This window comes from Pleuronectes platessa, chromosome 14 (genome assembly GCF_947347685.1).
Source record: "Pleuronectes platessa chromosome 14, fPlePla1.1, whole genome shotgun sequence".
NCBI classification, from domain to species: domain Eukaryota; kingdom Metazoa; phylum Chordata; class Actinopteri; order Pleuronectiformes; family Pleuronectidae; genus Pleuronectes; species Pleuronectes platessa.
In genome coordinates, this window is record NC_070639.1 from 11,355,915 (window position 1) to 11,383,914 (window position 28,000).

A 28,000-nucleotide genomic window follows, 5' to 3' on the forward strand; every position below is an offset into this window, starting at 1 on the left:
CTTGCTTTTACATAGGGTTGATGTATTTTTGTGTTTTATTAATTACACATATTTTTTACCCTAATTATTTATCTCATTCTATTTTTTCTGACTAAAATGTCTGTTTTGATTATGTATATTTCATTTTACTAATTTTTCTCAAAATCTGAATGCTTTTATCTCATTGTTAATTATTTTAACATCCTATGTTTTGTCAATGCCCTGTAAAGCACTTTGTTCATATGAAAGTGGTTAATCAGCAGGAGCTGCCTGGTTTTAGGCTTTGCAATATCAACCTGTCACGTCTGAAACCTCTCAACAACTGCTGGATGGTTTGACATTGGATGTGGTGTAGACAGTCATGGCCCCCAGACGATGAATTCTAATGACTATGATGATCATTCGGTTTTTCCTCTGGTGTCAATTAGTCCAATATATTGGTTTATGCCCCAATAGCTGCAAAACTAATAACATTCCCGTTGGCCTCAGCTGGACTTTGTGTTTCATAGCAATCAGCAAATGTTAGTGTGCTAGCCTTAGCCTTTAGGTCAATGCAATGCTGTACCTCATTACAGCCTCACAGAGTCAACACCTGCTCTTCTCCCACGTATAACAAATGGTGAACACTGTCTCTAGCCCTGAAAGTGAAATGGGCAATCATCATTATTAATGCAAAAAGCATTGCCACCATTCAGTCTGGAGTAAGTGGTAAAAAAAAAAAAATTTTAGTTATATAACTAAACATGGGTTTAGTAACTTTTCTGTATGAATAATGCAATTTAAAAACAAACGTGTACACTCCAGAAAAGTAAATCTGTCAGCTTGTGTTATTCTGTATCAATGCTTCAGTGATCAACTGAAATAAAAATTAAGTAAGGAGTTTGCACGCACCACTTAACAAAAGAGGAAATGAAATTTGGCTTTTGGTGAGAGGTTACTAGTGAACAGAATTACACAAGAATGGGGTCAAACACAAACAGACCAAAAAATATTCGAAATAAAGTTTAAATTTCTTTAATGATGTTGACAAAACAGGAACAGGAAAGTACTGAGTGTCAATGTGTAAAGTATTCATTAAATTGAGGTGAATCCAGAAAATGAAAAAGTCATTTGAATTACTTTTAATCTCATCACGTCTTGTTCTGTGCAATGATTTGTCTACAGCTGTATAGTCAATGCATTTTTCAAACATATATTTTGACAATTTATAAACAAGGTTCTAACAAGGTTGTGATAATCTACATGTCACCAATAAATCATTAAAATAATCCCTATTATGTAATATTATATACTCTTGTTGAGGGTTGTATTCTTCTTCATATAGGCCTTCATATAATCTATTTAAAACGTAAATGATTTATATAATTTAATTTGTACCTTACATAATAAAATATTGTATAGACAAGGCAAGATTTCTTTTTTCACAGCAGTTCACATTGGTTGTTCAACCCATGTCTCTTTACGTATGGCTTTAAAATCAATATTCAAGACAAAATAACGACAGTTCATTTGTAGAGCTGGGTATTCAGTGAGTGAATTAGTGCGTTTATAATAGCAGACATGGTGGCAGAGTGATGTGTCAATGCATTCACACTTTGGTCACTGGGGGAGCCTCCTGACGCCGCCTCGGCCGCTCTCAGCAGATACACATAGTTCATGACGACCTCTTCCACCTTGGCCACCACCTCGCGCCGCTCTCTCTTGGTGCTCATGCCTTCCACTAGTGACATGCAGGCTTGTGTCAGGCAGCAGAGTGTGTGGAAGCTGTGTGTGAGAGTGAGCAGCAGCTCCTCTGGGCTGCCGTACTCCACGGCCATCTGGCTGCAGGCGCCGCCCAGCACAGTGGCCTGCACGGTGAGCAGCTGGGAGAAGGTCTCCATGTCGGCCTTGTTGACCTCGGGCCTCTCACCTCTGGACAAGTTGCCTATACCGGATCGCAACACACTGATCATGTCTAAGGCATCCTTTCGTGCAAGTGCAAAGCCTGTGTGAAGGCTGTAGGTTTTCCCCTTCATTGAATTTACGCGAGCTAACCTTGCTTTAAGGCTCATGTCATTCGCAGCAGTAGCCTTATCACTCTTCTCAGCTTTACGGTCTGCTTTCCGCTTAGTGTTTCCCTGGCGGATGAGAGAAACTGAGCTGGCAGAACACGGAGCATCTGAGGGCGTCTTTCTGCCTTCGCTATCACTATCAGTCTTTCTCCTGAGGAAGCAGTGACTGAACGGCCCACGGCACCTCCAGGAACCAGCATCCAGCCTCTGTGCTGTTGACTCTGGCTGCAGCGGGGAGGCTCCTCTTTGCAGCCCCCTACCAGATGAATTAGAGGTGGCGATTGAGCCCTGGGACAAGCTCTTGGGCAAGGTTTTGGCAGCGAATATCCTTTGCACTTTTGGGGCATCTTGAGACTGGAAATTCTGACCACCACTTCTCCATGTGAGTGTGGCTTTGGTCTTCTCTATCAGTGCTTCCAGGCCCCTAGAACCTGGCATCAGGGTGCTCCAGCTCCTCCTCAGCATCCGAACCCTGCGTGGCTTCCTGAGGCTGCCTGCTGCGGGGTCACACGAAGATCCGCCTGAGGAAGAAGCCAGGGCGTACAGGTCGGGTTCGGGGCTGGCCCGTGTAAGCTGGCTGGGCTCTGTGCTACTTTGTAATGATGATGGTGACATGGTGTTAGCGGTGGTTCTGGTCTCATTACAGAGAGCTAAAGATGACTCTTCTCCAGCCTTCTTCAGCTGTGTGCAAGCTACACTAGGGGTAGGAGAAAAATAAAGAGAACTGTGAAGCATCTCCCTGACAGCACATCTTCATCCTCAATAAAATGACTTTATTTGTAAATGTTATTGGTGCAATTATTCCTCGATCTAAAATAATGAAATGGCTTTTCTTCTGAACTGAATTCACATACATTGTCATTAAGGCCAATAATCTGACGATTTGGGAACTACTCCTGGTGTTAATGAGAAGATTGATTCCACTCTAACATCTGTTCAGTCAGCATGACGTTGAATCAGCAGCGGGTGAGCCTAGCTCAACAGCTGTCTCCAGGTAGCTAAATCTGTACCTCTAATGTTCACAAATCAACATGTTGTTTCTCATTTGCTGAATCAAAGTCTCAAAATTAAAAGTTGTGGATTTGCAGAGGATTATCCACTTGACTAATACTTGGATGAACGTCTTACAGTCCCCATTAATTTCCTGTCGTCCTAACAGTGGGGGAAATACAACAGGAAGTCACTGTACATGGCCAAAATACAGTCCTTCACATAACTTCGGAGAAACTTCAAGTGTCCCCGTTTCTGGAATTATTCTACGCGAAGGTGACCAGCTGCTGGCTACAGCTTCATATGTCATGGACAGATATCATAGTGGTTTTCAGTCTTCTCATCGAATTCAGTTTTTCTGCAAATATTCTGCAGAACACACTTTTTGCACATAGGGACTATTCTCTCAGTAAAATGGCTCCAATGAAAACTGCTTAGAGTGAAGTGTGCAGACCAAGTGTAATAATTCCACTTACTTCTATTTTCTCAAGATTAAGGTAGAAATCCTCAGGTAGAAATAATCCCGAAATCTTGAACAATATCCTATAAAATATCCCTATGGCTACATACTACTAGACATAAGGGAAAACAATTAATTTGACCTTTTACAACTGAATCCCTTGAGATTTGTGCCTGCCCTTATTTGCCTACAATGACCAACTTTCTTAAATGTCCCTTTTGTTGCTCTCATGCACAACCACCGATGTTAAAAAACAAAGATCACCCTCCTGTATAGTTTTACCTGTGGTTTCTTTAATCTTCGGCATCCTGTGACTTCCATCCCGTGCAATCGTGAATCCAGGCTCGGCACTGGTCGCTGCGTGGATCTTCCTCAGCAGGGTGGGGTCCATGGGATGACCCGCCTTCCCCTGGCCTGGAGGCCCGTGAGCTTTCTCCTCAGCGGTTACATAACTCAGCCCCTTGAGCGATGACTCTGACAGTACGTGCATGTTGTCTGTGGCACAAAGGGGAGAATCCATCGGCGTGGCACAGCTGCTGCTGCCTGTGCTGCAACCGGCATCTATAGAGGAACACTGGGAGCTTTGGAGGGAATGGACGCCCTCGCTCTGTATCGACGACACACGCTTGCTCATGTGGTATTCATATAACCGCGCGGCTTCTTGCTCTGAGGCTGGAATCTTAAATTTCTGCTGCTCTATATCCTGTGAGGTGGCGTTTCCCTCTACAGAGACGGGGCCTCTGGATGGGGAGCGGGAATGGGCATTTATCTTTTGGCTTTTTTCCACCGAGTCCTGTTTCTCTCCCTTTACTGTCAACCTGTCTACGAGGGAAGCCTGCGAGTCACTCACACATTCTGGAGACATTTGATGCCTGTCTTTAAAGTGTGTTCGCCCCAGATCAAGTTGATTCATGTAATAGGAATCTCTCACAGTGAAAGCGTTATACTTCCCAACAAGATGAGTGAGCTCCTCTTTGGCTGAGTGCACCCTATCAGGGGATTCACAGGCATCCCCTTCGACCCTGCTCTCTGCCTCCCTCTGTTTTCCCCTCTGGCTGCTCATTACTGAGCCCATGTGCAGCTTAGTGAAGTATTCACTAACAGATTTGATCTCCATCGTCTCTGGCTCCATCTCCCCACCATCTGAGTGAAATATCTGGGAGGAGGCAACAGCAGAAGACTTTGCCTCGTCCTCCTGATGCTCCTGGGGATTGTACTGCACGGCTCCGGTTCTGCCATCGCTCTGTGCCGTCGCTTCCACCTTCTCCTCACTCATGGCGCGGTAGCCTTCTGTGGCGGCGACATGCATCCTCAGGTGGCTCTCCGTGTGCCTCTGAGCGCTGGCCAGCTCGGAGCTTTCTGTCATCTCAGAGGAGTTGGTCTCGTTGCCAGAATCTGAGGAATCGGGACTAAATGCTCGTGATATTTCAACACCTGCGTGCCACAGAAAGACAAAAACAGCATTAACAACCCCCTCTGAGGCAAATGGAAAATATCACAGACTATGGAGAGATGGTAATGACACTGTGAATTAGCATGTAGTGAAAACAAGAGTAAATCTGTTCCTTTAAGATAACAATGAAAGTAATAAAGAGGCCTGTGATTCACTTTTTAATCACATTCTACTTGAAATTTCTACAGAGAAATGTTACGAAAAATGTACAGTACTAGCAAAATGTTCTATACTAGCAACAAACATCTGACCCTGTGCAGAAAACAAACAAAAATGTTTCACAAAACAACACATTTCAACAAAAATGAATGATACGGTAATGAACACAGCTGTCTGCATGATCACAATTAATGAAATAATACACGCACAAATGGAAACATCGAACAAAATGGGCTTTATTGAAAAAAACGTAACAACGACAAAATCAAAAGTGAATGGCTGGAACATGCGTGGTGTTAATGAATGAACGTTACAATAGTGAAAGAAGAACCTGTGCTACTCTCTGACTGTGCTGGACTTGGTTCCTCGGATGCAGCGAGGGCTTCGAGCGCCTGTAAGGTGGACACCACCGCACTGTCCAGAGGCTGTCCGGGGCCCTCGGCTCCGTGGCTGGGCATCGAATCTATGAGGGACACTGGGATGTCGTTTCGGCCGCCCTGGGCGTGAGTCCCGGCTCCCTGCTGCTCCTCCTCATCGGAGCTGTCCCTGAAGCCGGGAGGAGGAGCAGCAATGGCCAGGTTAAGAGAGTGCAGCAGCACGTCATTGTTCTCCTCGTCATTGCCCTCGGGTGGGGGAGGGAGGGAGGTCAAGTCAATGATGTCATCGCTGGACCCCGAGAGTGACAGTAACATAGGCTTGTCTATGTCGCTCATCAACATGTCCTCCTCACAGCTGATCTCATCCTCATCCTCTGCATCGTCTGTTGTCTCCGCGTAGCAGATGTCGTGCAGCAGCGGCTCCTCGATGCACTCAGTGGGACTGAAGATTTTGGTGGTGTACTGATACCCGTCCCCATCTTCTATGGCATCCATCATCCTATAGTCCTCCTCGAGACGCCTGTACATGTGGCTGTGATTGTCTAGCATCTCTGGGCCCTCATCCATCAGTCTCTGGTAGCCCAGATTTTGGGGGTTCACACTGTCTAAGGGGGGATCTCCAAATATGAAGGAGACCTTTGCGCTCCTGGAAGAGTCTTGGGATTTGGGCCTGGGGATGTTGAGGTACGTTTGGGAGCACGGGATTCTGCAGCACTCCGCTCTCTCTGCCATGTGCATTGAGTGCTGGGCCTGGTGTATCTCCGTGATGTAGACTGGTTGCATTTCACATCTCCCATGGTCAAGGTACTCGCACTCTTGGTCAGAATACTCGTGGCTGCACCTCTGGTTATTTCTGTCCTCATAGGCTTTGTGGGGTGTGCTGTATGTGCACTCGATGGCCTGATAGTTCTGCTTTACTCTCGCTGCATGGCCTGCAAAGAGGAAGCAAAAAATGACACAGGTCTATTTAAAAACCACATTGCTCTGATGAGTCATCTTGCGAATCGTTGCAGTCATACTTGTTTCCACGCCGTCCGTACTCTTGGCCATGTTAAAGATTGAGCGTCGGGAGTCCACCAGCAATCTGTAGTAGCCAGCAGTCAAACAAGCCAGATTCATTGCATCAACAGCCTCCATTAAGAGAGTGATGGGCTGTGGAAAAGGCAGATAGGCAGAGGGAAATGAGTGCAAGATAATGGGAGAGTGAGTTGATAGAGTTGATAATGTCTACTGAACAGACTTTGTATTGTTTGTGCAAAATTCATAGAAAATGTTCACAAAGAGCGAGGGAATAAGGTTGGTTAACCTTTACGTCCATGACATGTAGTTCCACTCTAACCCTGCGGTCATCCTCCGTGTACATCTCAATGCGATTCACGTGACTGAAATCCGCCAGAAGAGCCACCAAGTTGGTTTTGGTGTTAATCACATGACTGATACCATACTTGGGCCCCACCAGCAGTGTCACTTCTGTGTGCTTCTCGCCTTGCTGTTAAAAAAGAACAGCGAGAGAAGGTCAGCGCACACATCCCTTTCTGCATGAATGCGAAGAGCAGTGACCTGACAATTTTTGTTTTGTTTCACACACTCGCGGCAGGCCGCAAGATGATTTGACTCACAATTAGTGTCGATTTAAACACCCGTCCTCCATACAGCCTCAAGTCACTGAGATACTTCAGATAATGGACCTTCGCCTGCAAGGCAGTCAGCTGGAAAAAAAGGAAATGCGTAGGAAAAGATACAGGAGGAAATCATTCCAAACAGCCATTCACAGCAAAAAACCTCCAACTTTGAAATGCCATCCTCCACTAGGTGGTGGTCAAGAGTCCTTTCAGATGTGGTGCAGAGCAAACAGGGTGGTGGATGGATCGTGTGAGAGACATATAGAGACTTTACCTTCTTGCCAGGCGGCACCAGGTTCTGGTTGGTTTTGAGGATGTGAGTGAGCGCTTTTTTGATGTTCTTCTCTTTCATGCTAGACAGCACCGCGGGAGGCAGGAACAACGCCAAACCCCACTCCTTTCTGCAGACGCACAATCCGAAAATATTAAATAAGGTTCGCATTGAAAATCAGTCAAGTCATCATTTTGACTGCCGATTGATTCTGTTCTCCTACAGGTGGTCTATTGATCAACTGGCAGGCTACAATCTGAATTATTAACCAGCCGGCAGGTATCTACCATTTGGCATTGCAGCAGAACAATACCATCAAGAGCATTATGCTAAGATTGAATAACAACCTTCTGGATGAGTACCCACAGCAGGAAAAAAGCCAAAAAGCCAAAATGTCTCTGAAGGTAGGAGACATAAGACTGAGTCCAACGAGCTTGAAGTGTGAAATTCAATCCACTTACTCTATGTACTTCAAGGAAACTTTCTGGGACTGCTTGGTATTGATGGTTAGAATGTACATTTGCAGGGCAGCCAGACGGAGGGCCGTGTCGTATTTCAGCTCTGACCCAAATCTCTCCAATACCACATCATTACAGCTCTAGAGGAGCCAGAGATAGACAGAGAGAGACACAGAGAGACAGCAGGCAGAGGTTACATACGAAACAACCCCACACCGACAACAACCATGTGTTAACTGAGGCCATTGACTTAATATTCACCTGAACGTAGAGGTACTCAAATGCGACCGCGTCTCTCCTCAGCAGCTCCAGAGGATCCTTTGGGACGAATGTGATTCGAAAAAAACACTTCATCTTGTGGGACCCTGGCCTCTGTGTCACCTGGAGTACGAGTCGGAGATAAGGATGGTGTTATTAGTCACGGAGTGTGTGTCCGCGAAAGGTTTATTCACAACTTCCTACATATCTTTCCATTTCCTTATTATAATTTCTATTATTACACTTATTCAGATGACCATGCTTTAACTTGACCCAAAGGACCTTTAGAATAAAGTCTTATCTACTTTAATGAGGATCTTAGTAAAAAAGCCCAAAATAGGGACATTGGATAACATGTTCATTTGATATATGTTAAATATAAAACTGGAGCCAGAAGTTACATTCTAGTAACATTAAAGATCATGGCAAACACAATTTGTTTATAATGTTTAAACAACATTGTGCCACTTCTTTAGCATCAAATTACAACTTCAAATAGCTTCTAATTGGGAGTCCTGTGTCTCTTTCTTTCATTCTCTGTGCTTTAAATGCCTGTATCATCGAACCATAGGTGCGTGGGTATGGCAAGTGAATCTACTGGAATCATGCCCAGCAGCAAGTTCATTAGTATTGCTACAGTGTAGATAAGAGTCTATTAAAACCAGCCCTTAAACCTTTTATTAATTTATTCACCAAGAAAACTCTAAATTTATAGCTTGTTTGTTTTTGCGACAATTCTTTCCGAAGTATATGCCATCTTCAGTGAGGTCAGCACTACCTTCAATAAATTAATTTCCTTTATTTATGTATATAAAAATGATCATATTGCTATGACTTGCAGCCTAAAATAATGAATTACCACTTGTGGCTGCAGAGAGCTCTATTCCTCAGTGTGTTGCTTTAATCCATTCAAAGCCCAAATTGTTTTCTTAGCTGTTAGCTGTCTCCCCTGGAGTTTATGCACCTATGCTATGCTACAAGCTGAAATAATATCTTCTGCCTTAATCTATTTATTCAACAGACAATTGGAGGAAATTACTGAAATCTTGGCAAGAATGTAAACGATAGTTTGTCAAAAGCATGCCAAAAAAGTCAATGCGACTTTGTTCATATACTGAACTGTACAGTACAGGACAGTTGGAATCCATCCATCCACTCATCCATCCATCCATCCATCCATCCATCCATCCATAGCACTTATCCTGTGAAGGTCGCGAGGAGCTGGAGCCAATCCCAGCGCGAGAGGCAGGATACACCCTGGACAGATTGCCAGCGAATTGTAGGGCCAACATTTAGAGACAAACAACTTTTCACATCCACATTCGCACAAAATCTCTAATTAAACTAACCCCACTCTGCATGCTACAGTCTGTTAGAGGAAGCCAGAGAAAACTCACACAGACATGGGGACAACATGCAAACTCCACACTTACAGACCCCAGTCATCAGGTATAAACCCAAAACCCTCTTGATGAGAAACCTGCAGTGCTAACCACAGCATCACCGTGCAATACCCAGTAGCATTAGTACAAATACTTGATTATACGATAGAGTCTCACCTGAATTAGCATCTCCTGCTCATGCAGGAGCATGAGTTTGCTTGCAGATCCATCAGCCCTGTGCTCCAGCATCAGAGAGAAGTGCTCAATGCTCTTTATGGATAGCTTTTCTTGCAGGGTCAAGATGACGTCCTTTCACATGGATGAAGTCATTGTTAATACAACATGAGAGCCATGCAGCCTGCTCAGCTAACAGCCATAGTCGTGAGTTATTGTCATGACTGAACACACACAACAACGAGAACCTCCTTGAACATTCAATTTGATTATAAACTGCAGTGGAGAAAAGAGGGAAATGCAAAGAACCACGTGAAAGCTCCCTGCTCCAGTTTACTGTGATTAAGCAGCATTCTGTTTGGTTCTGAAGGCCACAGCAAAGAGAGGAGTTTAAACTCTATAATGCACAGAGCGGCTGTGAATAACATTCAACATTTAAACTGAACATCACTTCCGATAGTGCAGCAGCATTTCACCGCTAAGCAGGGTCCCCTCGAGCACCTACCTTAATGGATGTGTTGCTGTCAAATCTAAATGATTTAGTCTGCCCATTCTCCAGGTACACCTTCAGAACATTTGGCATAAAAAGAAGGGAATTGTCCTTCACCGTTTCCTGAGGATGAAATGAAAATAATTTGATCAACAAATCTCTTTCTTGCCAAAGGTTGTTTACATACAGCAGATAAAATGCATCAGGAGTTGAAAATATCGGCAATAACAAGATTTGCAAAGAAGTGATTGCACAAACATATAGATTTACGGCGATTGATGATTAAAAGATAATTACGGAAACCACAAGATTGCTACCATTACCATATGTAAGGTTCACGACCACAGATAAGATGACTAGCTTAGCTCAGCTTATCATAAAGACCGGGAACAGGGGGAAACAGTTAGCTCCAATACTAACACATCCACCTCTAAGGCTCATTAAATAATGTGCTGTGTTTCACAATCATAACCAAACTGTCTATATGAATTATATATTATATGATTAGCAACTACTATATTTTGTTTATATTTGGACAGAGCCAGCTAGCTTACTGGTTCCTACTTTTGTGCTAAGCTAACCATCTGCAAATTAGCTAACTTTAAACCAATTCTCTAAATGTTCATGTGACTGGTTTTGTTTTGTTTTATCCATTTCATCCTCACAACATTTTTCATGGTCACTGATGCTGTCCTCATTTCAGAGGGCATGATCGCCTGATGGTTTCCTGACCATCAGATAAATAAAGCATGCTTTCTGAGAAAACAACTGCTTAGAAATCGAATCTATGTGTGACACATCCAAAATTTGGGGAAGCTCTCTGTCAAAGGTTCCCCCTTTTTTTTTTACTTTCAGTTGTACCGACATGCGCTGGTTGATGAAAATGGAAATGAGGAAGAAGCGCCTTTTTCTTCTTTGTTTTATCTTAGATATTAAATATATATATACAAAGCTATTTTGACTTGTTCTGTGCTGTAAGAGTTGACTGACTGCTTTTGTCGTGTCTTGTGCAGAACCTTGATATGTACAGTATGAATCCGTGTCCAACGTGACTTACCGGGACCTGGCCATTGATGATGACCTCTTCAGCGAAGCGCACTTTAACAGGATTCGTCTTTAACTTGGCCTTTTTGGCTGCGCTGATGAACGCCGATTTCGGTGACTTTTGGAGGGAAAGCGGAAAAAGAGACACAAAAATGAAACAGAGATGTAAAGGACAATCCGCCCTTTCAGAGATGAGTCATGTATTTGTTTCATCGCTAACACACAAAGTCAAGGACATGTCCCTCTTGAAACATGACGACGGCCCTTTTCTCCACTCTGCACTGATGTAATTGGAGTGGCACTGTGTGTCGGCATGTGAGAGAGAACGCCCTCACTGTGGCCGTTTCATTGAGCCGGCAGAGAAACACCTGGTGAATGGAAATAATTACATGATGGATTATAATTCCTCCTTGGTCCTCTGGGTATTATGGAATATTACCCTCGTTTTTTCCTGTTTCTCTTTAGCTGCTTATAAAGAGACTCACCATGATGAGAGTCTATACCGACACATACGACATGCTTATATGAAATGTCAGGGGAATCAATTTAATAAGATTAGATTTTTAGTGTTAGGAAATGTTGGATGATATAAAATATTATAATTACTGTCTCTCTGGTTCCCTGCCAGTGTTGTTTTCACTCACGCCTTGGTCTATTTTTGGAGGGAATTCAAGCATAATTCAATTTCCACTGACTTATTACGTGACCGTAAACAAAGGCAGATTATATGCTCCTGGTGCAGTTCGCTCACCACCATCTGGTGCTCCCTGACTTCAGTAAATGTGGCTGAGTCGGGTTTATCAGAGGTTTTGCGAGGATCGGACATGTGAAAGACTGCGGTGGATTTGGATTCCCTTCGAGTTTGCCTGGGTCTGACACGCAGCTGCGGCATTACTGATACAGTGCCAGCACAGACATATGGCCCGGTTAAAGATTTGCTTTCACACAGTCACCGAAAAACAGATAATCACACCAAACAGCCTAATGTAATGTACTCCATTTGATTCAGAGAGGATGGGGAAACTTACTGGGTACGGCTGGACAACGGTCAACAATATGGACTCCTTGCAACTCCTGCAGAAATGAATAAATACATAAATGAAGGATTAATTATTAATGAAGGATATGAAACAATAATACTGTGGTTAAGGTAAATCAAATTAAGAAATGTTGAAGTTGCCCTGATTCTGAGACATCAGGGTGGAGGAGGAACACTGTGTTCCGGTGTCTCTCCGGGCCGCCTAGTGCAGAGCTTCACTGCAGAGACAGAGCTCAGTCAAGGCCACAGGAGCTGCCAGGGAGTGTCCACGTGAGCACTTCTACCTGTTGCAATCTGCAGTTTCCACCCGGCTGCACAGTTCGCACGAGGACCGAAACGCTCAGAGCCAGCCACTCAGCTGTTTCAGTGACATTAATCTAATGAGACGCATGAGAAAACATCAGCACCAGCGAGCAGCTAAACTGCAGTCATTTGAGCAGGTGGCTGCAATAAAGTGCCATAATTTATCCAGTTGAAATATTTGGTTTAATGAAGCTTGATAAATAAAAAAAAAACTGGATAAACTAGTTGTGTTTTTTTTTCCTAATCTGGATAGAAAGTGAACAGTACAGCATGTCCTTAAACTGTGAGCAAATATATTATATTTATGCAGCAGTGACTCCCTCTGCTGCTGGCACTGGGCTGGAACAGGAAACACCCCCCACTACATGTTCTACCTCTTATACAGAACAGTGAGGTAGAACTGTGCTAATAGTTTTGACACTATACTAAATCGCCAAAACTTGTATTTATACTACAACCAACTGTAAGCCCTTGGTCACAAATATGTATCCTCCATTTAAGATAAACCAACTTTTTGCTCTAGTATTTAGGGAAAGTATTTTGTATTTGTAAATATTTAGATCATTTTGTAGAGAACTGTTTTTACTTTGACTTTAAAGGGTTTTTTCTGTTGAGCAGTGTCAAAACGCACAATAGATCTACTCTGATTTAATGGTGTAAGACAATCAAAGTTTAGAAACCTCCAAAAAAGCGGGAACATAAGCTGTGTCCAAGTTCAGGGGCCGGATCCTGTGGAGGCTGGATTTGAGGGCTGATTGTGTCAGAACGGCCCAGAACTGCATCCCCTCGTGCCTGAGCAATGACGCCTTCAATGTGTGGATCCCTAAGTATACAGCTTCACTCATCTCAAAAACTACCGGTACACAAAATACAAAAACCAAGGGGTATTTAAACGTTCTTGTAGTTTCGCAGTGCAGCTCTTGTTGCTAAGTGACCGTGGTGAGGGCGGCACAAGCTGGTGAAGCCGATCAAGAAAATCCTCCATGGAACCAAACTCTTTTTTCGGTTCTGCCTTCGCGGTCCACGCAGCCCACAAAGGCCGCCTTCTTCCTGGGCCACATGTCCTCCAAAGAATGGGGGCCCCTGAATTGGGACACAGCTATCGAGTTACCAACATCAGCTCTAACAGCAGACAAATGGCACCTCACCTTAGTGTGTCATCATACCTGACAAGGTCAATCACCCTCTCTCTGGGCGCAGAGCTGACCGGCTCGTCGTTAATCATGATGATCTCGTCCCCTGGGATCAGCTTGCCTTCCGATGGACCCCCTGCCAACGCACACCAAACAAGAATGAAGTGCCACAAACCTTGCACAGTCACACCATCTCTCTTGATTTTCATGGTTTCCTGTCTCGTCGCTGAAGGCTTGAATTAAAGCTTAATCATTCTGTGCTGTTTAAACCGATGAATCATCAAAGTAAACTACAGGCGGTGTGGGTTTCCTCTTTTCTCCTTTTCCTTTCTAGAAACGTTTTAAGAAGGTTTCATCCTCTTTGGGGAATACGCTGATAAAGTCCAGGGATCTACTGAGTCATTGCTACTGTATATTAGAGCTCCTTGTATGGGGCTGGTTTACTTTACCTGGTGTGACTGAGCGAACCACCACAGGTTTCTCACTGCCTGCCACAAAACCAAAGCCCAGCACCGGGTCCCGTCTCATCTCCACCTTCCGGGGAGCTGGTGGCACAAACTTGTCTCCGTCCAGACGAATCTCCTCCAGGGAGCTGCTGTGGGAGACGTGGCTGTGGGAATGATACAAAAAGATGCTGTTATCACCATCATGTTTGGTTGCTTTAGTTTTATTGAAAAGTACTTAAGTTGATTGTGTGGAGTAGTAGTAATACTTGCTCATTGCGGGGAACTGTTGGGTTTCTCCATAAATTTTAAGGGCTCAACCCTAATATGTTATGATTTGGCTCTTAAAATTTAACTGAATGGAATACCATTCATTTTAGTCCACTCATTTTTTGCACATCGATTTTGTGAAGCACTTTGTAACCTTGTTTAGATAACTGCCATACTAATAAAGTTATATTATATATTAAATTGTTGACTGTGTTTCAGGAGAAGCATAAATGTAAAATATTATATATTAAACTGTATTACCCTTCAGTTAGCTGATTGGTCGAACTGTTAATCGCCTTTCCTTGGTGTTTTATATAAGTAAATAAATATATATATAATATTGTAAATATAAATACAAAAAATTCATATTCACATCAAGTATGGCTGTGGAAAGTGTTGATGATTATTTTACCAATTCTAAAAAAAAAATGATTGATTTATCAGTTTATGTGAAAATAACAGTAGGCAGATTAATATAGAATTTGAAAAGATGTTTTTCTTTTGTTTAAGTCCTGAAAAAGTGTAAAGACAGGATGCCAGAGTCTCAAAAAGAGGTAGTGCAGTGCTGCAAGAATAGATCATGTGGGCGACAGCAATCAAGCTCCAATGTTTGTTTTCTCACATTGTTTATAACCACTGTGAGCTTCACTGAGAGGCGCTCTGTGTACTGTGTAGTACTCACACTGTAATGTGTTACACATTGCACATGCCACACTAATGAAGATACAGCTTTTTTAATTAGGAGCATAATGCAGTCGAAATCTCCCAACTCCGTGAGTTTGAATTTTTCGGTCTCAGAGATCCTTCGCTGGCTTCAAGTAAAAATTCCACAGTTTTAACCTTTAATCTTCGGTTCCTCTGATCAGCAGGTTTTTCTTCGTCTCAAGTTAAAAATATGAGCACAAACTGTGAGTGGCTTCCACATTTTCTGTAATCAGAGTTTTAACAGTGCTCCTCCCTCCTTTTTCTCCCTGGCTGCAGAAGTAGCAGCAGCAGCAGCAGCAGCTCTGTATGGTGCCAACAATGTTGGTTAATTAAAGCTGTGAGCAGACTGTGTAATTCGCAGTTATTCTTGACACATGTGCTATTCACCGCTAAATACTTACAATTAATCTTTCACGGCACAAAGACACATTGAGATCTGTCAATCGCAGTCCCAGTACCATGAGAAAGAAAAAAAAAAAGCAACACAGAGCACGACAAGATGTTAAAAGGGAAGTGACTGTTAACTGGTATTTTGGGGGATTCAGCAATTCTTCTCCAGCGCAAGAAAAAAACATAAACTGTGATCTGTCTTTAGGATGCAGCAGTGAACTAGAAATGACCATTTCAGTTTACCTAAAAGAATAAAAGACAAGACAAGATGTCTTAAGACTAAGCTATCATTTTACATAAATCCCACAGTGCTCTTTGTCAAGGAAACAAAAATGCAGCCATGCACATAAAAAAGCTCCCTTGTGTACAGTAAAGAATATTATTAGTGTTGTAAATTAAATCCTGTGCAAAATCTGAATCGGCACACAGAGGCTGGCAGGGGCGGCCATTCTTGTTTTTTTTCTTTTCAATGATAATAAAAGAAATGATGCAAAAGTAATGTGCTACAGATTCAATTAAAATGATAGACAACAGCCTAATGTAATGTCTTACTTCATGAGTATTATACAGTGGCTATGATGTATTCGCAATAAAGATTCTATCCTGTTTTCAATTTAAAATGTCATGGCTACAAGTCTTACTATGAGTCTTCTCTCCTTTCTGTAGTGGAGTGAGGCTGTTTTTGCTTGATATGTATATTAATAAAAAGCATTTCGAAGTAGTATTTTGTTGAAACCAAAAATATCTTTATGTGATGCAGTAAACCATTCTTTCTTCCTCTGCAAATATGAAAAGCAAAACATTTGTGCTTACTGCACTTGTGTTGTCGACAGTAAACACAGCCTTTAAAATGGCTACCAGGCCGCCAAAGGCAAAACTCATTAATCTTACAGTGAGATTCTCTCAGATGTTTCTCAGTCACAAACTCTACTCTGCAACAACTGTGGGACATTCACCCCAATAACTTACTGTGTCATCAAAACAGAAATTCAACTGTGGAAGGATATGAGAATAAGAGTGGCAGTTTTTCAAGCCATGGGTTCAATAATTCTGTAATTGTCACAGGGTATGGACAGACCGAAGCACTAATAATGGTGTGTACAAAGTAAAACGACCATAAAAAGAAGGAAGTAACCTAAAAATAATGAGCTGAATTAATCTTCCTGTACCAGATTTAAACGAGGGTTTCCGAGAAGCAAAAACCTCATTCCATCAATTTACAGGACATTTAAGGAAATGAGTGCACTAGTGCAAATTAGTTTACTTTCCTGCGGAGACTTAGTTTGACCACTCAAAACTAGTCACCCTAAATGTAAAATGTGTCATTAAGTATTGATGTTTTTGTCATTAAAGCTGCAGGTTTCATATTCTTCCTTTCATAAACTGTCATTACTCTTTTGAAGTTTGACCCCTTGGAGCTGAATTTCACCATTTCTCTTCTTGTCTCAGACTTGTGGACTCCACTGTATATATAAATTCAGAGTTTCAAACACTTCTGAATGCCTGATATCATTAAGTTGTACCAATAGGAAACAGTAATACACATATAATCCCACCTGACACAGGATGAAAGGTTGGTCTGTTAGTTATGTGACCCCATGTTTCTGGCAATTGCATGTAGAAGGTGGATGTAACACCAAATCCAGTGAAAAAGAATCCGGTGGCGAGGCTTAGAATAAACAGAAAGGGGCTGGATGTCTGTGCAACATGTTCTCAAGATAATCAGCATGGGACAGGGCAAACAGGAAACCAAAATATAATGTTTTTCAATTGTTGCACTGACTTATTTGCCAGATATTGTTTATTTTGTTTGAAGAATCGATCAGACTATTTTACAAATGCATCAAATAAACTGTGCTTATGATAAACACAGTTTATCATCTCTTATCTTTTTTTTTTCTTTTTTCTATCGCAAGTGATCATCTTTCTCACCTCGAAAATAAAACATGGAATCTGTTTCATTTTGGATCAAAACACTTTTTTGATTTTCGCACATAATTCTACAAACTGTCAACTCCTTAAATCCCTGAGGGTCACATGTAGTTTGGATTTGTGTGTCAGTTTTGTCTCTTAAAAAACAAACTAAACAGATTGTGCACAAATCACAACCATATGGGCCTGTGCATGCAGGAAGAGTGCTGTCTCCTACCCTGCATGGCCACCTGCTAAACATGGCAACACTCCCATTATGCAGAGAGCCATGCATCTAATGGCGCCTAATAATACCCATTAGCTGCTAGGGTAACTCCTCAAGGCTGTATACAGAAATCACGAGCCACATTGTGTTATGCAGTTTTAAAAAAATGGAGAAAAATGAGCAGTGAAAAGAAATACTGGTCAAATTTCCATCCCTGTTTTCTTAAATTGGAGTGGGATGATTTCTGAAAATAATATCAGCTCACTCTTCTCAAGGGATGCTTTGTAGGGTTTATTCCATCGATACTGGGTACGGACTGCTAAATGTACTGCTGCACTTCCTACGTCAACCGTCTGAATTCGGTCCATGAATAAATCAGAGGAGGGTCAAAGCTTGTCGGCATTATTCGATGTGCAGGCAGTTCAGGAAGTTAAACAGACACAGAATATTATGCAAAAGCTGGTGTGGGGTTGTGTGCGCAGCATGTAATGCTCCAGATAGCCACAAGCATAAAGCACGTCAGTCAGTAACTATCTGCGTCGCTTTAAGCTAAACGTCACATGCTGCCCAAGTGACTTCTTAATTATGTCATGAAATGCTTTCATATATGGCTGGTGGTGATTTTCTGGGAACATAAGAAAGATGAGTGGGCGGGAGAAGGCAAATGCTCTGGTCAGTGCGGACGTACTTGTTGGATCGAAACACAAACATACCAGTAAAGAAATACTCTTTAGCATTCATGCTGAGGGGGTTGTATTTTTCTTTCTCCTTTTGCTGAAACATGAGGTAATCACAGTCCGCTCTTATTGGCATATGTTTGCTGTATTACCCCATATTGATATTCATTTACCTAAATGCAAATCTAGCTTTTAGTGAAGTGAATTGAAGTAATGATGGAACCATTGTTCACTTTACAGCTCTATGTCCTGTGAAAACAAAGTGCACTCATCCACATGTCTTCACAATGAGTTGATTTAACACTACATCTCTCTTAGACCTGGTATTTTTCAGATATTATCGATCCATTAATAATATCACTACTGCATTATACTGTTATAGCAGTCCATAGTCTCTCATGACCAAACTATCTCCACACTACGCTATGTCAGGGTTGAACAATCGTCTTCATTGAACAAATCACAGTCATCCTGGCCAATGCGATCGTAAATGGCCAATAAAAACTTGCCATTTTCAACAAGTAGTGTGCTAGTGCAGAGGTTGACTTGTTTCCTTCGGCAAAAGAGAATTTGAAAACAGCAAAAGGCCGAATGGGAGGAGAACGCTACCTGACATGCGATCAATCATATGATAAAGGACCAGGGTGTACGATTTTGTGACATCTAGTGTTCAGGGAGCAGATTGTTACCAACTGATTGAACTTCCCTTACCAAGAGTGTAGGGGGAATCAGTGGTGGCCTTCAGGCAAACAAATGCCCTCTCTGGAGTAAGTGTTTGTTCTGTCCTTTCAGGGCTATTGCCTGCAGGTCAGTGTGCTCCCTCTGGCTCATTCTAAGGTAACAAAACCCCAATGCCTTTTAGATTCAGGTGAATATATAGAAATGAAGACAAAATTCTGAATTTTATACATCCAATGTCTGAGGTAAATCCTTCACACTGGTCCTTTAAATTTTCTGTCTCACAATGTTAATTTTTAAATGCCTACTACTGCTTTATTCATGTGCTCCTGTCACGCTGACTAGACATGTGTTTCATTGAGAAATACAACAATTTGCTGTCAACACCCGGGACACTTTGGAGATTCAGACGGTCCCTGACAGTCACAGGAACCGACGTTTGATTATTTATGAGCCTTTCTCAAAATCGTAGAGCTAAATCTGGAGCCCAAACATCCTCCATGATCTGCCTGCCTCATGCAGACACAGTGTGCATCCAGCACTTCCACCGCTCCTTACTTCTTATATAACTCCTCTGACATCACGACTCTCATGTTGTAACCCATGTGTGAAATGGGCTCACCTTCGATTCCGTATATATCACGCAGATTGACAGATTTGTTTCACATTTTCAACATGCATCTTGAACAAAAACACGGCCGTGCAGTGGTACATGTTAGATTCTATCATAATGGATATATCAGTGAGAGGAAGAAACGATCTAGTGGACTCACGAGAGGAGATCAAATGTGCAAGACGGAATCTACAGTAGTATGCACAGTGTTTCACAGAGGCAGCAATATTATTTCAGATCTAGTTTGGATACATATTGCACATCCAAGGTAAGCCCAGCTGAATCAACACAACAGATGAAACGGGCAAGCACTCACTTGTTACATCAGGACATGTGCGCACAAACATATCAAGAACCAGCAAAGAGTTTCCCTTTTTACCTGCCAGTGCAAATATCCAGAAGTGCCAATTACCAAGGCTCAATAACACTGACAACACCGAGCCAGCATCCTCTGTGGAACCCGCCGCCTCCCAGATCAAAACAAGTCCCTGCTCAGGTGGATTCCTTCTCTCGGCAGCAGACACTCACATACACTCAAAAGCTCTTCTTCTGCATTTGGTATAGACTGCATGAGGAGTATTGTTGGGAGTGTGCGAGAGTATGAGGGAGGGAGAGAGAGAGAGAGAGAGAGAGAAAGAGAGAGAGAGAAAGAGAGAGAGAGAGTAGGCAGGGGCAGAGTGTGCGCAGCAGCGGAGAGAGAACAGAGAATCAGTATTCTGAATGCACAGATGGAGACAGTGTGGAGGCAGTGACGTGGCTGGAATAATCGTGGGTTGGCAAAGCGTCTTAAACATCTGGGACAGTGCAAGACCCCCCTCGGTCTCTTTAAACACAGGGCACTCACTTGATGTAGCAGTCACGCCCCTCTCTATTGGCGCCCATGTCCCATCCATTGGGGGGTCCCTGTGAAGAACTCCAGGTCCCTGAAGGGGGCGGCCAGCCTGGGGATCTGGTCCTGTTGCTGCACAGGAGGAAAAGGGGAGAGAAGTAGAGCACAACTTGATGGCGTCATTTGTGGTTTCATTCAAACCTGCTTGGATAATGACCCCTGCATTATCGAGCTCCAAGAAAACATCAGTTAATCCAGCTGCAAAGGGAGCTCAAAATAATATTCATTTTAGAGGTATTCAAATCGTAATAGAAACAAATGAGTTGCGGGCTCATGCAAAGAGATTGAGCCCAAGTGATAGGAGAATGCCTGATTCCTGAATGATGAACAATGTCCCATAGCCGCAGTTTACTCAGTGAATACAAATCAAATTAATTACGTAAGCCGGACACTCAGGCGGAGTTGTCATGCCTCACTCTTGTGCTTTGAGAGGCATGAAATTGGTTTTATTTCTAGATGTCAGCATATTATTCATAAAAGAAGCCCGGAGGAATTCTCTATATAAAGAAGCCCTCTGATTTGCTCAATGCCAAGATGATTCGATAAAGTTTATCAGGGAAACACAACCGGCCACGGCCAAACACCAGGCACGTTAACAGCTCTATCGTTGAGAGCCTGTGGAAAATCTCAATCCTCAGCTGATTTTCAGATTTTGCCGACAAAACGCCACAAGTTGCCAGGTATTCAGGGAGAAGTGCAATTGGTTAAAATGTTTTCATCAGTCTTGTTTTTCATCTGCGCCCCTCTTCCTTGTCTCCCCTTTATCTCTGTCTTTGTGTCGGCACACTGGTGATGCTTTGAAAGCGGTGGCAGTAAGTTATGTCACTTCAAAGGCTTGTCTGCCGTGTAACACGGCTCTTCGCATTCATTATTCAAAGCCCCTCTTTCTTTGCCTCTAAATGTTTCCCCAGTCACTGTACTGCTGATAATAAATTGTGTGCAGCTGCAGCGTGCATGTATCGGTGTGAGAGTGTGTGTCCCGGTGTCGGTGTGTCCGTGAGCATGTCTGTCACGTGCCCTCTTCATGAGATATGAATAAAATATTGCCGGCTCATCAACGCGCAATATATACGATCTAAGAGAAGGGTTACGCAATGCTTTAAAGCCAAAGAGCAAAACAAAATCATGCAACTGGAATGAAAGTACAGCTCTGACATCACATAAACTAATTAACCATAAGTGCCCCTTAATGCATTAAATCATAATTCACGGTTGGATAAGTACTACAGCTGATAATTGTCTTTTTTTCTTTTGTGCTCTACATTTTTAAATTGGACACACAGGAAGCGATTTGATTTCTAACCCAATACAGCGCCGTGTTTGGGGGGATATTAGTGTTTCCACATGGATATGGATTTATCTGACCCACAGTACATTAGCTGGGAGCAGGCCTCCATGGTGTATATTTAGAACACATTTCCTGCAGCTCAAATGATGGGTGTGGGCACAACTGGATGCTGTTTGACACTTTTGGAACCGTCCCCTCATCGATGGGTCCTGCTGTACCCTCTAATTTCAGATTCTGGGATTGACCCTGACGCAGTGTTAACACAATCATCCTTTGGTATCACGGGTTTACTCATCAAATGTAATATGAAGAAAGGTCTTCAACAGTAGCATTTTGATTATTTCCTACATTTTTGCAGGATTACACCTTAAGCTCTGCAATGTTTGACATTTCTCTAAAGGTCCACAACACAGTCAAATGTTTGGTACTTACAGTTCCAGGTGCTTTGCCTTTGGCATTTTTTTCTGAGCTCATAAACAGTTCCTCAAAATCCATTTTCTGCGTCTCAGCCCCAACGTCTCTGTATTAACAGCAGAGTTTCAGACACTGTTATCTTTGATTTCTTTTGTCGGCAGGCGGCAGGTACATTGTGCCGTTGAGGTGCTGCCCTCCAGCTTAACAGAGAGGCTGAAAAGTTTCACTCCCCTGGTGGACAGTGAAACCGATCCTCCTCAGCCAGCATTAATAAATGATGGCCGCGCAGTCACATCGGACTAAGTAATTGAGCGCCACGTGGGCAAGCCATGCTGCACAATTCATGAACAGGTTATCCAAGAGTCAGAGCGGGGACAATTAGAACAAGAAGCTGCAAGCAAAGTGTAGGTTCCTGTAGAATACCTCGCGGGACAGAATGCCCTTAAAGTACAAAATGCATCTCGACTTTGTTGGTATTTGGCACATTTCGTCGTATAGTGCTTAGTTTATAATTCAGTAGGATTAAAAAACTAATCTTTAAAAGGCAATGACAACAAAAAGGAAAACGCGTAAAGGACTCACAGCTCATAAAAATAACAATAGCATCAATATTCTACAGTGCCAATGAGGCTTTGCTACGGCAACTAAATTCAGCACACTCTAAATGTGAAGGTTTCACCAGTATCTTGGTTTTGTGCGTCTATTGTGATATCTTCATTTGGATGAACAGCATCAGTAACCTGTGATCCAACCTGTTCATCTTGAACTTTAACATGATGGGAGTGTTATTGTGCCGTCTGACACATGGGATAAGATCACTTATCAGTCCTTCATAAAAGTTGCATGGACAATGTGATCCCTGCTTTATCACAGTGGTTCACCTTCGCTTTCATCCCTCTGAATACAGGCAGGTTTGTGAAGAAGCACCTTGGTGAGTCATGAAGGCTGAACTGCGAAAATTCAGGGAGTCGCGCTGCATTATAGACAAGCCGGGGCCCGAGAAGAGCACATTCCAACACAGACACTCAAGTTAGTGTGAATAATTTACACAATCTGCATGAGGCTTGGCTACATGAAACCACGCTGCGACGCCCCGTGTCTGCCATCGTGAATGTCAACGATTTCCACTTCCACTTGATGGCAAACTTTGTGTGCTGTTTACCAGATGACCAATCATGTCCCTTATTGGTTGTTATGACTTGACCGGCATGCATTGGCTGAGTATCGCCACGTCCAGAGACAATACTTTTTTGTCAACATATGCCATCATGAATGAAACATCACTTTACTCTCGACAGTCGTGTGTGTGATCTACTAACAAGCTAATATCTTATCTTCCGACCTTCTACACAGTTTCCTGTTGCCTGAATACACACAATGTCACACGCTTCATACAATCACACTGTCACAATTACATTACTGGCAGTCCATCCATCCATTAGCTATACCACTTAACCTTCTGAGGATCGTGGCGGGGAGCTGGAGCCAATCCCAGCTGACGTTGGGTGAGAGGCGGGGTACACCCTGGACAGGTTGCCAGTGTATTACCAGACAGGAACATAGAGACTGGTTTAAAGAAATTTAAAAACTGAATAGTAAAAATCTTCGGTGATAATTAGTGATATTCTTGAAATTAATATTACTAATTATACAACGGAGTGATATATATGACTCAAGAGGCACGGTGAAGACGCCGTGACACTACTTCCTCTGTGCTCTTGAATTAAAGCGAGACATTTATGCAGAGATAGAGCACTAATGTAATTCTGTGTGGATGTGAAATCTGTGGAGAGGCAGCAGATGAGATGACCATCTCCTGGGAGGAGGCCGGGGAGCGGAGCAGTGGCACAGACAGAGAGGAACCTCTCTGATTAAAGGCCATCTTCCTCCTCCCCTCTTTCAGACTGTCTCCATCCGGCTGAGGATACAAACGTCTGCCCTCTCCTTGACTTCCCTAACCACCACCTTGGCTCTAATGCCTTGGTCAGTATGGCAGCGGGATTCTCCAATCTTGTCCGAATTAGTATTTACATTGTGTCTCAAATTTATATGCCACTGTTAGTGTGAAGCTGACATTTTAGTTACACATAATCTTTCTGTTGTTTTGTGACTTGAAGAGAAGTTTTTTATACACTTTACATTGTGTTTATTTATCGTCAGAGAAGAAAAGGTCTCCACACGGAAGAAACCACATTCATATGCAATGATCACATAACATCCACCGAACCAGACCACGCAGCCAGAGGTGACCAGTATGTGTGCTGTGCCCCATTTAGTGGCATCATGCTGTGATATTGAACATCTCCACACTCACTCCTGTCTGTTTCCCCCATTGCAACGGAATATTGTATTTCTGTGTTTGTCTTTTGGAAGCACGGATATTGTTGCTATGGGCAACCACACTCTTCCTGAGCAGCTCGGTGGAGCCTCTGTAAAGAAAAGGTTTTGGTTAGTTCATCTTCTCTGGGTGGAAGAAAAACAGCATCTGGGAAACAGCCCACCCACCTTGATCCTCCTGCTATTTTACAGTAAGTAAGCATCTGAGTCTCTGGTTTACCTATTTAAAAGCAAAACGCCACCATTTTGCAATAGGGCCACTCCTTGATATATTCTTTATTTTATCCTGCATCAATAACTTGTGCATGACTGCATACATGCGTCATACGCTTCTCATTTGACCACATGTATGACTTTGCTTGTTTTATTAGTAGATTTAAATCCAGCTGCAGAAAAACAGACATTGTGTGTTTTCATTATTATTTCATTATTGCATTGCATCAGACCTCCCTTGCTCCACAGTACTCTCATTAACCAAATATAGTGATAAATTAACCCTTTGGGCAGTGAACCAGACTTAGATTATCCTGCACCTCATTGTGTGACACTGCTTTTATGCTAAAAGCCTCTAAAGGACAGAGCAAAATAAATGGTTGCCCCAGAACTCAACCACCAGCCAGCTGGCTCGCGTATCTGACCCTGAGCCATTTCTGATCCACTCTTCCCTGAGAGCCGCTGCTGATTTGAATGGCTAACTATGACAGATCTTTTGCTCTTTGTATACTCTGATGAACATTTAGGCTAATCAATTTGCGTCCAGACCAGTGATTTCCTGTGCAAAAAGTTTGCCGTCAAAACATGTCAAACAACGGTTCACATAATGGATTTATCAACAAAACACACACACACACACACACACACACACACACACAGACACACACACACACACACACACACACACACACACACACACGTGCAAACTTGGAATGAACAAAGCCAACAAGCAGCAGCAGAAATTGTTTCTCCATGTTAATCAAGGTCAGGAAAAAATAAAACAAAAACATATGTCTAAATGGACATGTGAATCCAGACATGAATATTGGTGTGACAGAAAAAACTCCTTTATCAACACACAATAACAAAATCAACACCTTTCTTTGATGTGTGCACTATAAGCATGATAAGCTTTCACCTGCACACACATTCCAGGAACCCCACTGAATCAGGCAATCACTGTGATCGAGTGATAATTGTCACCTTCTGCATAAAGAGTTGGCATCCATGTTCGTTATCGCCACAGCCGACAAACCATTTGCAACAACCACAGGATGCATGGTGGCGCCTTGTAAGAAAGTTCTGCCCATGTACAGCGATTAAGACAACTTTGGTCAAACGGCCCAAACTTTCTCTTCCGGATGCAAGAAGACATGGAGGGCGAGGGTTAGTTATCCCTCAACAAAGTGAAAGCCCTGGGTAGATTTAAATAAAACCACAACTGAATAAAAAGAAAGCGAGAGCATGCTTCTGTGTCTGAAAGCAGACACGTGTGGGGGCGTCTGGAGGCAGGAGGAAGAAGAGAATGGGGGGGAATGTTGCTTTGCATCCTGCTGACTTTAATACGCGCTGGCAGTTGAGAGGGAGAAAATGAAAAATAGAAAAAGCCCACAGTAGCAGTGGTAGCTCATAATTGGGGGAAAGCATTGTGTGGTGTTATCAACAGTGACAGGGACGCAGTGACGTTGGCGGTCCACTGGGAGCTGCATCATAAATGCTGCCGTGGAGGGAGCCTAACTGGAAAACATCCTTTCATCTGATAGAAAAATCCCAGCTACCAACCTTACATCTTATAATAAACATAATATCCCAAATTTACCCGAATGCAATACTACTAAAGCTTCATTAAACTGCAGAATAGTTTTCAGCTCAGCCCAAAAATACACAGTCCGTAGATGATTCATAAATGAAATGAAACGCATCAACTGGGCATGTTTGTGACTCATCCAGTATCTGATTCAATATTTCCATTTATGATCACGTGTTTCTAACACCAGTGGTCTGTAGTTTCCCTGAAGGTGCCAAATCCCCCAGCAGGATTACTGTCCACTGGGGCAGATCAGCTCAATCTAGCAGACCCATGGGTGCATGAGGTGAGGTGCCTGCCCTGGCAATGAATGAATTCCTCTGGACTTGGAGTTTAATGTGGTACACATCACACACACACAACTTTAAAAAAAAATCGCAACTCTTAAAAACAACTACTGCATTTTAAACGCCCTTACATTCTAAATATGAATATGACAACTGCATTGTATGTATCAATTTATCAATTCTATGTTTTCTATATTTAAAAAGCTAAATTTGAATTGTCCTCTCAGGTTCTTAGTTCCTCCTCCTCCTGCTCTGGCCACATGTGAACTTGATAGCATTATTTATTCATGTTCAGACGATTATGTACTAAAATGTGAGAACCCAGGGGCCCTTTAACTGATGTGATTTATAATCTGAAACAACTGTATGTTTTCATGGTGTTTTAATATGCGTTGGTTTCATGACATTACAAAACACGTAATGCAACAAACCATAACCACTGTCACTGCAGTATAAGGAATTAATGAACTTACTGGAGATACAGTTGAGATACGTGAACCGCATCCGCTTCTGCACCCACCCCCACCTCTATCCACCACACTTGCTCATTCACTCCACATCATACATGACTGCACAACTTGCTCTCTTGAGCGATCAATAACTCCTGTGTCATTTTTCCGAATGGTGCCTCGGAACAGACAAGGCACCAGCTCCTGGAGAGCGAGTGGCCACATCCACAGACACACACGCAGCAGCATCCGTCGGACTCACCCTGACAGCTTTGGCATTTTCACAAAGCTGAACACATCCATGTGTGCTGCAGACTGCAGGCAGAGCTACACATCCAGCATGTACTTCACTCCGGCTCCATTGTCCCACACTGTCTTTTGCATCGGGGAATAAATAATTCAGGGGAAAAAAAGTGGAGCTTCCACAAGTCAGGTGGAGAGATTAGTCCTGTTGTCTGGGCTTCTGCATGGCTGAGTGATTGCTTGTCCTCGCCTCAACAGCGCAAATCCACAGCCCATGGAAAAGGATCTGGCAGCGCAGCTTCCCCTCGGTTACATCCTTCAAAGCATGCCTCTGTTAGCTGTGTTAAGCCACCTTCATTTCATTTCCATCACGGTGGAATGATGTGCGGGAGCCGCACAGTAACAACAGCTTTGGAGACATGCAGAGAGAGAGAGCCAGAGCGAGGGGCAGAGGCAGGGAGGGAGGGACACGGGTGGCAATGGTGGTGGGAGATGAGCGTGGAGGAGAGAGGAATGTGCAAAGATGTGTGTGTGTGTGTGTGTGTGTGTGTGTGTGTGTGTGTGTGTGTGTGTGTGTGTTAGTGTGTGTGTGTGTGTGTGTGTGTCGTAGGAAGGGCCACTAGAAATTGCTGCTAAGGGATGCAACCAGCTTCCAAGAATTCCCCAAAGGATGGTCTCATCAATCCTCGGCCATGTGTTACCAGTGAGCAGTGAAGGGTTGAGAATGATAAAGAGA

The 28,000-nt window shown here is 43.0% G+C and overlaps 1 protein-coding gene across 1 annotated transcript; it reads right to left on the reverse strand.

The window, feature by feature from the left end:
* Positions 1 to 977: 977 nt before the first annotated feature.
* On the reverse strand, positions 978 to 27,417 carry frmpd4 (FERM and PDZ domain containing 4). The gene is made up of 17 exons (XM_053439725.1): positions 27,284 to 27,417; positions 20,401 to 20,517; positions 14,093 to 14,253; positions 13,677 to 13,779; positions 12,197 to 12,242; positions 11,182 to 11,286; positions 10,140 to 10,247; positions 9,638 to 9,769; positions 8,082 to 8,201; positions 7,824 to 7,960; positions 7,366 to 7,492; positions 7,089 to 7,178; positions 6,776 to 6,958; positions 6,489 to 6,621; positions 5,424 to 6,401; positions 3,763 to 4,914; positions 978 to 2,722 (listed from the first exon to the last, which is right to left on the reverse strand). Exons 1-17 carry the CDS (start codon positions 27,322 to 27,324, stop codon positions 1,485 to 1,487), a joined length of 4,971 nt encoding a protein of 1,656 aa, XP_053295700.1. The 5' UTR covers positions 27,325 to 27,417; the 3' UTR covers positions 978 to 1,484.
* Positions 27,418 to 28,000: the final 583 nt, after the last annotated feature.